We start from the raw sequence: 13,027 nt of genomic DNA, 5'->3' as shown, positions 1-13,027 counted from the left end.
ATTTGGTATTTATCACACTCTGTAAAGCACTTTGTGATTTTTATCTGTGAAAGTTTACTTACTTTTTTATATGGCTTTATTTGTAAACCATATTACCCTAATTGTGCTCTACTTTGTTGCTGTCTCATAAAAGTCACATTAAAATACATTGCCGTTTACGATTGTGAAATGACTAAATGTTAGAGCTCCAGAGCACTGCAAAAACGGAACTAAATATGAGTAAAATGTTCTTAAAGTTAGTGTATTTGTCCTTGATTTGAGCAGGTAAATAAGTTGATTTGCCAATGGAATAAGATTTTTGCACTTAAAATAGGAACAATTCATCTCCATAATCTTATTTCAAGTGCAGGATGTCTAATTATCTTATTTTAGGGGTCAAAATACTCATTCCAATGGCAGATAATCTTATTTACCTGTCCAAATCAAGGATAAATACACTAACTTTAAGAACATTTTATTTTAATTTTATTTTCAGATCCGTTTTTGCAGTGTATGAATACTTTTTAATAGCATCTTCAATCTATTCTTTGACATAAATCTTATTTTTATACTTGAAACTAGGAACTTAAAATACTATTATCATTGCAAGTGACAGCGAGGAAACACGATATTTGTTTTCAATTATATTCTAACAGTAATAAACTTATGCTTTGCATACTATTAAGGTATGCAGGCTGTTGGATGGAGCCTCACTGGAGTCGATGCCCATATAGTTTTGCTCAAGACACCAAAGCTCAGAGAGAGAGGTGGAAGCATCGTAGTGACAGAGGAGAAAAATGGATGAAAACGAGGATTTATGGCAACACTGTTCTTCTCAGAGGAATGACACATAATGTCCATTAGACAGCTGAAATCATTTCCACAAAAAAACAAACAAACTCCTCTATCCCGCTCGTGTTGTCTGCTTGCATCGGTCTGTTCATGATGTCTGAACAAGGTGATGGCAGTTACAGATATATTTAGAAACATGGCTGTCAGTCAAAGCTGGTTTCTAAGCTGCAGCGGTGCACATTATTGGAACATGGAGTACACATTTTTAAAGAGATAAATCCTACTTCTAATAAGTCATTTTGAGTTATGAGAAATTTTAATTTCTTTTTAGCTCTTTTGTACTCTGTAAGCTGGCTGTCCTGGTCACTGCTGTGATGCACCATGCTGCTCTTCAAAATTATAATACGTGAGAAACTCCAAATCCTCCATAACCAGCTGACCTCTGAAAGATTTGTAAAGAGTTTAGGTGCGTCGAAGATAAGAGCCTTACGATAGATGATTGTTCTTCTAGTTTAACTCACTAAGATAAACTAAAAGTTAAAAGTTAATTTTATATATCCGTACCCTTTCACAGACAAAAATCCCAGAGCAGAGCAAATGGAGTTTTTCCACTGAATGAAGACTTCCTAAAAGTAATCTGAACAGCCTTCAGGCAGGATTCATAAGAATAGATGACCTACATCAGGTTCATCTGGTTTTAAGAAGCTCCACTGCTGGTCAGGGCTTTACTTAGACTTATCAAAGACTCTAGGCGACCAAGTTTGAGTTTTTAGGCAGATTTTTTTTTTCCCCTAATCAACAAATCTTCACAATTATACATACAAGCTCAAATGTGTACATACACCCATACAAATCTTTGGATGGAGGTTGCAAAGAAAAAAAAAACACTATTTGTAGGATCAATACGCTTCTGGCATAAGTCTGGCTGGATATTTGACCACTTTCTGATCCGAATTGGTAGAGTTCTTTTGATTTGATTGGTTTTAATCATAGTCTATGCATTTTTAGTGGAGTTGAGATAGGGTCCCTTCGGGAAGCCTAAGCCTGTCGAGTTAGTTTTATGCACTGCAAAAACAGCTTGGATGTGTGCTTGATACCATCTGAACCAAACAATTTTTTATGCACCGTTTTATGGTCAGAAGGGACATAGATTAAGCTGACTGGTCCCAGTGACAAAATGAATCTTTGGAAGAGTCAAGATGATGCCATCAAACATAAGTTCAACGTATAAACCATCAAGTATGGCGGTCGTAGTATCATGGTGGCAACTGGTTTCCCTGCCAGTGGTAATGTGCATTGCACAGAGTGGGTGGTGTTATAAAATTCGACAACTACCTCCAAATTTACCTAGTCTCCCTAAAAAAAAAAAAAAAAAAAAAGATTGACAATTAAAGGTGCATAGCCACATTATTTGACTTTCTATTTACATATATGTCAGTAACTCTGGTTGCATACATAAGTTTTTATGAAACATTATCATGTCCTGCTGGACTATTAGTTATTATTTTGGTGTTTTACGCTTTGTTTTTGCTCAGTTTGTTAGTAAATAAAGCCTTTCATGTTTTTTATTTTTTAATAACAGAGGACGTACAACACTGCGCATGTGCAGCAGGGGATAAAACAAGGAGGCGGCTAATGGCTATTAGCATCTCCAGACAAAACATGAAGAAAGGTCCAAGATCCAGGGAAATAAAAGCACAAAAAAAAGCGGGGAATACAATATGAACATTGGTGTTCACTGAAGCGGACGATAAACCTGCCGAGGCTCAGATGTGACCACATTATTGATTGATGAGTAAATGTTCTGATATGAAGGTCTTAAAGTTGTTGTAGATCGTTGGTCTTCAATCACGCCGAGCTGTCATTTTACTGGGAGGCATTGCAGAGGCTCAAACTCGGTCCGGAATTATTTATTACAGTTTTATTAATTAAGCAAACTGGCATTATGATTCTGCTATATAGTGTATAGCGTATGGTGTATATAACTTTATTTTATCACGATCAAACAGTTTTTGGTAAAAAATTTTAATAAGCAAAACGTGGCTGTATACCTTTAAAACTGGAACTCTTCTGAAAAATGGCCAAACCTGAGCTCTATTTAAAATGTACAAATTGTGCTTAAAAGCTGAATCCATGCCAGGAAAACCTCAGACTTAAAAAGCTCTACCCACTTCTGGTAACACAAGCGATCAAATATCTGAATTTATGCCAGGAGCTTGTTATTTTTATTTATTAATTCAAAATGGATGTAGTTTCTCTGCAACCTGCTAAGCATCAGATACCTAAATAATAGTTGAGGGTGAATGCATACATGTGACCCTAAATGTTTCATTTTGAAACTATGTAGACTGGAGAACATCCACAATGCATTCAAATCACAGCGTGCACCAAATTCTTTGTCCTTAAAATGCTTTGAGGTTGTTGCATTATCAGTCCACCCATCCCGACCAGAACTGCACGTATATATTGAATCTAAAGAATCTATTTTCTGTATTGCAGCCGTTACAGCGAAAGAAGCACAACAAAAACTGGAAACACTGCTATTGGACAGATGAGTTAACAGACTTCTTTGTGGGAGTGTGGGAGAGTGTGTACCATCCAAAGAACCACATTTATGAGGAGGACTGTGGGCACCCCACCAAACGGCAGGCCCTGGAGGACGCTGTTGCGAGAGTGAGAGCGGAAGCATTGCTCTGCCGTGCTGTTGTCCTCCTTCAGCGGCTGTAGGAACCTTAAGACGTCCAGCTCGACGTGCCGCGGTGCCACAGGGAGCCCCCGGGTCTCAAACAGCTCTGACGGCTCCATCAGCACTCGACCATATCTGAGAGACACAACACAGACAGGTCGACATAAATGCATTATATTCATTTTGTCCTTTCAATTAAAGGCATAGGCGCTGAAGCTCGCATGTACACACATTTATATTGGTGTCTTTATAAACAATTTAAGAGAAGCGAAGGTCAGTGATATAGATAGATTACAAAATAATAAATAAAATGGATTATTTGCTCAAAATGTCTGTATCTGTTTAGAAAGTATGATTAGAAATATGCAAAATAGTGAAAGAGGACGTTTGGTAACAGGTGGTGAAAGTGTGAATAACGTTGAATTTTTTAATTAGTGATTGCAGTTGGTACCAGAGCAATAAGCACCATGGTCCATTAGTAGCAACTGCTGGGCGCTTTATTTAACAAATAAAACCAGAATCGTTTCGAGTACATAAAACGCTGACTGGGTGACTGATGCACTGTTGGCTATTTTAAAACCCAGATGCTGTAATAAACTGAAAGCAAAGGAACACGGCATATGTAAAACGTTAGAAAAGAGAGAAAGCAGAGTATAATTGCATCTGGCTTTCAACGTTTTGTTACTGCACAACCAGAGACTTCAATGCAGTTTATACAAGGTTTATATGATAGTCCAACACAAAGCAGAGGATTTGTACAAATGCACAAATAAAAGTGATGTACTGATGTATATTGTAGTTTGCTTTGCTCTGATACCCTAAAATACAATTCAGAGCAACCAACTCCCTTTAGATGTGTAAAGAATTTGTTATTACAGTCCGCCTGGGTGCAGTCTATTTGTCATAAATACATTTGGTGGTGATGGCCTGAAAATGTGCTAGAGAATGTTAGTGGACCAAAAAGAAGCAAGACACACTCCAGACAGGTTAATGATGAAGACATTTAGAGGTTTAAAGCAGGGTGGGCCATGTAGAGGACCTACAAACATGTGGAAGGAGGACATCTGAACTAACCCTGCACATCAGTTTCAATAAACCATCCTCACAGTGAAACAGGGAGCTGAAGACATCACGCTGTGGGCATAGTGTCCTTCAGTGTGGACAGAAAAGAGTTTATGGGAAGATGGAAAGAGTTAAATACAAGCAAGTCCTGGAAGAAAACCTGTTGGAGGCGGCTAAAGGGTCGAAGCTGGAGAGGCGGTTCACCTTCTGGCAAGACAACAACCCCAAACATACAGCCAGAGCTACAGTGTAATGGTTAAGATCAACTGAGAATGGCCTAGTCAAAGTCCAGACATAAAAAATATCCAAGAATTTGTGGCAAGACAAAGTTCACAGTGCTTCTGCAAAACTGTGCATCTGGCAATTTTCAGATTTCTATTTGTCAAACACTCGGTAAAGCAAAACAACAGTTTCCTTCCACTTTACAATGATATAATGGCTTGTGCTGGTCAATTGCATGAAACTCCAATAAAAATCCCAAATTTAAAAAGGCAGTGACTCCTCAAAAGTAAATTAGCCATTTCTAAAAATAGCGATTTCCCCACAATGTTCTCCCGGGATATAATTTTTAAGAAACACCACAATCTGGAAACACCATGTCCTCATTTGCTGCTGCTGCTGGCAGCCTGAAAACATACTGAACGTTTAAACAGATTTTTAAAGACCGCATTTGTCAGAGTCTTCAGAGCACGCATAGGTCAGCGCTGTGACCAGAGTCTGAACCATCTGTCCTCCAGCAGCACATGCTAATCTCACTTTCAATCAATACGGCACCGACCCACAGCTGCTCTGGCTTGTGTACCTTCCTCAGTGAATAAACAGAGGCAATGGAGCAGCAACACAGTGCAGACAAAGCTTGCATCAATACAGCAAATTCACATGACTGCAAAGACATGGACTAGTTCGGATCAGATTTCATGGTGAAACTATAGATTTGTCTTCATAGTAAATTTGCAGAGCGCCGTGGAGCTCTAGGAAATGCCAGCTAAAACCATCCTCAGGCCTCGCAGGCCGGTTCTCACAAACACTGCAAGTTAACACATTGTGGCTGAAGGTCTTCAAGCTGGCACAGATTACCGAACCAACTCTTGCTGTGATTCATCACCGGACCACTGACGCCGCTTCTTAAGAGCCTACGCTGTCGTTTTGTGAAGCAATTACGATTTGGCGTCTGTTGTGCAACTGAAGCCCCAGCAGAAAAGTCGATGTAGGAGGAGGGCTCGTCAGAAGCAGAGAAAAAAAAATACGACACGGCGTAGAGTAAGCAGCTCCTTCTGCACCACTGTGAGCTCCTTCCCAGTCCCTATTGAGAAGCCTGACAGCTTACAGTCAATATTCAGATACTGAACCTCCCTGTGGAGATGACAGCAAGGAGGTTCCCAGTGGACAAATAGAAACATAACACAATCTGCCACTCTGTGGCGTCGTTTCCACAGAAACATCCTTTACAATAGCAACTGGACTCAAAGAACAAAACCTGTGCAAAGGCCTGTTTTATTTGAGGTTTATTTCATCTTCTGCAGAATAAATTGCCTTTTTGAAACCCTAAACAATCCCCACAACTGATTGAATTTGGCACATTTGTCTATATCAGTTAAAATTTACCTGTATTTAAAGTAGTGGGAGGAGAAAATATGACAAGAAAATGACTCCACAGCGCCCCCTAGGCTACAGCCCCTCAGACCACTTTCAAGTAGAGCTTTCAAAATAGCTAAACGTACGATTTTCCAAGACAAACCAAAATGTCTCTTGCTATAAAACCCAGATTTAGAACAATAATTCAGATTTTGATCTCCATTTGGACTTTTTACGCTTTTACTTTTTGCTAACCCCTCCAAGGGATTTTATAAAAAAAGGCCTTGTTGAAATGCAAGTGTTTGTTATCTTGTCTCCTTGTGCCAGATGTTATGTGTATGCCATTTCCCAAAACATAAAGATTGGACCCCGATCAGGGTCTGTGAAAATCGGACATTATTACTAAACGCGCCCCAAACATATTGCCTTGTGCACTTTATGTGTACATGGTGAAATGCATCAACGGTGCCACCTAGAAGATTTCAAACAATTCTTTATTTGGCCTTAAAGCCATAGACCAGATTTCATTTAAGCGTTTTGAAAGCCTTAGTCACTGTATTTCTTAGGCACTGGAGATAAAAAGTTACAAAAAAGATAAAAGCATAAAACGACCAAATTATTTAAAACACCAAAATCAACTGAACATCCCTTGAAGTCACCCTGATTCATGTAGGTTAGGTCCTCAAAAACAAAACTTGGACAATTATGCTACATTATTTAGGTTTTGGCCACTGGCAACAGGAAGTATCATGGTTCATTCAAGGATGCTATTTCAGGATCCTCTTAACCAGATCAACAATGGAACAAACAAAAACAAACAATCAAAAACATGGACAAAAAGATGTAGAGGGCAACTTTTAATTTAAAATAATTTCGATGAATATTGCTGAACCTACTACAACTGAGCCTCACCAAACTGGACATATTTAATATAATTTCAGCACCTATCCATATATCCATGTAGATTTATGTGAAATGCATTCAAAGCACCATTTTAAAAAATTAGCAGCAGCCTCTGCTCTGATCATGGTTCATAAAATTTGGCACATATCTATAATAGAGTTAAAAAGTCTCTTGGAGCCATTTAAGACCAAGCTCTACAGGAAGCCGGCCATGTAGGAAACTTTAGACAACAAACCCCTCCTACACACTTCAACATAACACTTGAACAAATGAATCAACAAATTCTTAAGGCCTTAGTTATTAAAAGTTATAAAGAAGTTGATGTCCCCAATAGGAAATTGGCCATTTTAGATTAAATTCCTCCCCAAACCTTCACCAACGAACAGGAAGTTAGACATATTTGATCAAACGACCCGTTTTGTGATCTTTAGACCGTTTGCGTCTCAGCAAACTCGTCTTACAATATTTCTTGTGCGCAACTAAAAAAAATTAACATTTGTGAGTCATTGGTGATTAAAACTTAGACTATTTGAAAAAGCATGTGGGCGTGGCCAGGACTAAAACTGCAACTTCCCACCATAAAATGTGAAACGGTAATTTCTCCCACATACATGATCTGAACATCACAATCCTTTCCATCACAATCCACTCATCAACACACCTACGTTATAATCTAATTGACATCACTTTAGCTCCGCCCACTGACAACAGGATGTCACATCTGATCATATTAACCTTAAACTGCAGCTTATGTCATGTAATCCAAACCTTTCAGGAACTCGTAGCTCTCACAAATCCTTGTGAAAGAAAGCCCCTAAAAAGATGGCGGTGCTCAAACCGTTTGATTACGACAGACTGGAGAGTTAGCAAGCAAGTGTAAAGTAAATCTTATTTATACAGCACCTTTAACAGATACCCTATCTCAAAGTGCGTCTCAGCGCAACTCGAGAAAAACACGGACAGGTTACATTAAAAAGAATTGGAGTCAATTTAAAGAGCGCGCTTGCGACTGAGGCTTTCATTTTGGAAAGTACAGAGCAGCTTTTATTTGAGTCTCATCTTTCTAAATATCAGCTTCAGAGCAGAGTGATTCTCATATTCCGAAGGTTCCTGATAAACAGAAGCGAGCAAAGCAAAAACACAGAGCAGCTGTGTGAACAGAGACATCAAGTGACAGCAGCCAAATCAAACAGAAATTGCTCCTTGTTGAGGATAAACATAACTGCGTAGCTGCACACTGGAACCACGCTGAGCCCTAAAAAGAGTCATCCAGAATCTTAAGACAGCCTTTTTTTTTTTAAGCTCCTGCTGATACTCACTTTGTCCTCTGCTGTGTGGGATGTGAACAGGAGACTCCTTCACTCCCCACCTTTAGGGGCAGACAGGAGGCTGAGGGATACGGGCCAACTCAAGACAACATCTGGGAAAACGCCACAGCATGACTCAGCAGTTTCACGCTGAGCTACTGTCCCCATCACATCCCCTCATGTACGAACACTCCCACAAGCTCGTGCTGATCCCGACGTATCCATTTCTCCCCCGGCTTTACCAAATCTGCAAATGTGGTGTCTTTCTAATCCTCTCTCTCTCCTTGTCTCCCTTCCTCCTTTGAATCGGGCTTCCAAAGCCAGCGCAGCAGATTTACAAAACTGATGTTTTGGCCGGCGAGGCATCCTCGTGGCCAGCTCTTGCAGGAGGAGTGAAATCCTTCGTCCACGCTCAGTTCAGACAATTAATAAATCACAGATACTGAAGCGAGTACAAGGAGCTGACAGCTGGGGAGGAAATACACCTGAGTTTGATTTGGAAAGGCTAACAAAAAAAAAAAAAGGGCGAAGTAGAGGAAAAGCAAACTCAGGTCAGCTAATCTGTTTACTGCGGCAGATGAAAACCGCTAAGGCTTCTCTATGCGCGTGTGGGTCGGCACTACTCGCATTGGGAAGGTCTAAATCTGTTCATTTAGTCACTTAATGGGGAGATGTCCTCTTTATTTAGTCTGCATTAAATGAAAGACGAGAACTGATGGAGACGTCATGCTTTTGTCTTTGAGTTAGAGAGGAGATACTAAGCTAGAGGGGGATTCTGAAATAAATAGACTGTCATTCAGAGGATCGATAACTTGAAATAAACCCTCATCAAAACCAGATATCTCCGTGTCCCCAATAATATCTTAATCCAATCCCCCTTAGGTTGTTTTAAAGAAAAAGATGATTATCTTACTAGCTACATATTTCACTCTAATGAAGAAATAATAAGAAAGAAAACAAACGCTAATGTTAATTTTAGCAAAGAAACAAGCGCACAGTGAAAACAGCGACTCAGCTGGATGTCTGCAGCGTTTGCAGCCACAGGGCCTTGCCTGACATTTCAAATTTATGCCCCTTGAAAATTTTCCAGATTTGATTTTTTTTTTTTTTTCAACAGACCAACACAGAGTAGTTAAATCTGAAAATGGGGCATGCATTACATTCTGTTTTGCAAAAGAGCTCAAATCCAATTTGATTAGATAAAGGAGGGATGTTAAACTTCAGTGCTTGGGGTTGGGAGTCCTGCAACTTTTAGATGGTTCTCTGATTCAATGCACATAGACAAAACACTTATGTCAGGGGTGCCAAAGTACTGCAGCTTTTAGGAGATGGCAAAGGATAAATATATGTCATGAGTTAAAGACTGAAACTTAAAACAATGATGAGATAATGCAGAAATTAGAAACTGATTTGTAATCTAATTTTACATTTACGGTTTAAAAACTGGGTTAAATTGAAGTTCCCCACTGAATGACAGTCTGATAACTATCATAAAGCACTTGGTTGACAGCGCCTGTAAAGCTTTCATTCTTTTGTCAAATTTTCAATTGGATAAAGAAACACTGCCCGCCTGAGGGGAATGACAGAACGCTGGCTCTACAGTCTCTGAGGAATGAAGCCATAAATAAAACGTTTGCCTCCGTTGACTTATGGACATCTGCAACTAATCAACTGGTCGCCGCTGCGAGAAGAAAAGGCCGACCTGAAGGATGCTTCCACATCACGGTGAAAATAAGAGTCGCGTTTTCAGGCTTTTTTTCAAGGCCGCACTGCCTTGTTAATCTGGCTGTTTTCTCTAACGACCCTTTTTGCTTTTGGAAGCAAAAAGCTGGAGATCAGCAGGTCTCCGGTACCGGCACAGGAAGTCTCACATGCTTTTTGCATCAATTCCCAAAAAAAGGCCGTTACATTTTTGCCAAAAAAAATACTCTGCTTCCAAATTTGTTATTTTCTAATCAGCCCTGCATAAAATGTATTAAGATAGCAAACGTTTGTCCCCACATGTGCAGCATTGTTAAGGCAGTACATGAGAAATGTGGTACTACATTTACACAGTGGTGTTGGTAAATGCTAAAGAGCTTTTTAAACTGCTCTTTGTATGAATAACTAAAAAGACTAAATTTTATGGCCTTTTTTTACATTGTAGGCCCAGTAAGTAGTGTAAAACACTCATATGAACATCTATGGTTCGCAATAATGCTTTCTTTAATCCAAACAGGCTAATATATATTCATACACCCCCACTAATTGATTCAATGTCTTTTAGCAATTTGAGGAGACACCACACATTTTTTGAGGCCTTAAACAAGATCTGACTGGTAATTTAATTTTACATTTACCGTTTAGAACAGTAAATGTAAAAGTATTAGTATTTGTTATTAGTATTTAATTCATATTGGTTTGTTCTCTCACACAGTGATGTCTTTAATCATAGATGTGTAATAGTATTTAGGATAGGGGCGTTCCTGAAGCTCAATGTAAGCCTGCTTTATCCATTCCTAAACCAGCTTTAAAGTCCTGAGGATCATATAACAATATAGAAATAAATTTGAACCATCTTGATGTTGATTTTTGTTTTTTTGCTGTTACTTGTGTTTAATGTGGACAATTTACCAAAATAAATAAAGTGATTGATTGATTGATTGATTGATTTTGAGGGAAATTGGATGAATTTGGAGGCATTCTTCATTGTTCATCAACACAATGTAATGCATCACTACCACTGGCAGTGAAATAGACCCTCATCAAGACGACGCCATCACCATGCATGCTGGGTTCGACCGGCTCACCATTGGCTCCTCAGAACTTTCTTCTTTTCACTGTGGCCAAAGTGATTATTTTGGAACAGGTGCTTTTTTCATGGTCAGCAGCCTCTCAATCTATGTTCATGCAAACCTTGCTTCAAAGTAAACATTGACACGGGTTGGTTTATGGGTTGCTCACAGAACATTCAGACGACTTAACGGGTAACAGATTGGGTAACATTGGTTGAAACTTGGACACAGGTGGATTTTTTTTAACCCAACAATCTCTCAAGCTCACACCCAAACTGATTTTGGAACGGAGAGTAAAGGCCATCATTGAGCTTCTGGAACGGCCCTGACCTCAACCCAATTGTATTTTACGGAAGGTATTTAAAGCTAAATCTGTACCAACAATTGAGAGAATTACAACTCTGGAGTTGTACTGCATGCGTAGGTCAAAAATATGAGCGTACTGTGAATGAGAACAAAAGTGTCACAGCTATAAAGTGGTAAATATCCAATTCTCAACATGATTTTTAAAAGGAGCATAGCATAAGTTCCAGGATTTTTGCAGATGTGTGCCCCCTCTGGTGACAAGTTGAACTGACAACAGTGTTGTGCATGCGCATGAGAGAAGAGGAAAAGCATCTGCCGCTGCGACTGCACAGGTCTTTTGTTTAGAGCAGTGATGTCTTCTGGTGTAAGAAAGCTATAAATATTGAAGTTAGCCCCTGTTCTCTGGCTAAGTCATCGACTACAGTAGAGACTCAACAAAGCAGTCAGGTGAACAAGAGTGTGCAGCGCGTCACACCCACGTGCACAGGATTCGGTCCAAATCATTCTCTTTAATTAAATATTAAATATCCAGCATATAGTGGCAGCTACGGTTAATAGAGGATAACTCATTTTACACGTCGGTCAATTGTAAGGACATGAATAGGAAAGAAAATAAAAAAATATTTAACTTCAAAACTTGCACTATGTCCCTTTAAAGCTAACTCTGTGCCAGCAAAGCAACCAATTCACAAAGTATCTACGAATTGAGAGGATGAAAACTTTGGAGTTGCACTAGATGAGTAGGCTGTATTTACAGTACGAGTGCACTCTAAATGAGAACAAAAGAATTGGCTATGAAAAACATATCAACTATAATATGATTTTTTTTAGCAACATTCTTTTTTTAAAGGGTTTCATAATCTCACAGTGTTGCATGTATCTCAAGATGTATCTATATAAATTTTGTTGTGATATAAATACAGTAAAACTGTATAACTGGGTTGTCTAAAGAAAGTTGAATATTTTACTGCTTTAGATATTTATTCTGTGTCAAAGAGATCTAAAAAATGTTTTCCCAAACACTAAAAAAAGGTTGAAAATATTCAAAATTATCTGTGTTTCCTGTATCTTACCATTGCATTGTAGCCACTGGTGTGTAAATCTGTGAGAAAACACCTGGTACGGCGGTATTAAAAAAACAATCTAACCCTTTTATAGATGATTCATCCTTGATAACAGCACTTGTAATCATGACTGTTAGCGCAGAGAAGAGGTGAATTTTCATTCAGCTTTATTTCTTTCTGCGATTCTTTCACCAAAGAGCTGCAGTAACACATTCATACATCCTCTTTGTTCCTGCAGGTCAAAGCTAACCTACCAATTATCCACGTGCACAAAGCATTTTTCAAAAATCCCTGAAAATGTGTGACAAGATAAATAAGGAAAAGCCAAAGTTTTAAACAGTTCATTACGGCTTTTAAACCAATCCATTCAGTTTTTTTTCCCGCTGTGGCTGAGCAGCAGACTTTTTTAACAATAACAAGAAAGTGTGATGAAATATCAAACTGTTGCTTGATTTTTAGTCATAACATAAGTCATACTAAGCGACACGCTGTCATCAAACACTAAAACTTATCCTGTGAAGCATTTAGATGTTAAAGGTTGCAGAAAAAGACTAAGCTTTTGTGGGGTTTATGGAGCAT

The 13,027-nt window shown here is 38.9% G+C and overlaps 1 protein-coding gene across 2 annotated transcripts in view; it reads right to left on the bottom strand.

Moving 5' to 3' along the window:
* The window catches only part of tmem63c (transmembrane protein 63C), a 45,750-nt gene that overhangs the window by 26,110 nt on the left and 6,613 nt on the right, over positions 1-13,027 (bottom strand). For both annotated transcript variants that reach the window (XM_021310520.2, XM_036150628.1), the window contains one exon: positions 3,367-3,592. In XM_021310520.2, the coding sequence (XP_021166195.1) occupies positions 3,367-3,576 (210 nt within the window). In that variant the 5' untranslated portion in view covers positions 3,577-3,592. The remainder of the gene's footprint in view (positions 1-3,366; positions 3,593-13,027) is intronic.

This window comes from Fundulus heteroclitus, chromosome 19 (assembly GCF_011125445.2).
Source record: "Fundulus heteroclitus isolate FHET01 chromosome 19, MU-UCD_Fhet_4.1, whole genome shotgun sequence".
Lineage (NCBI taxonomy): Eukaryota > Metazoa > Chordata > Actinopteri > Cyprinodontiformes > Fundulidae > Fundulus > Fundulus heteroclitus.
The sequence above is the reverse complement of the archived record's forward strand: the minus strand, read 5'-3'. Positions and strand labels throughout refer to the sequence as shown.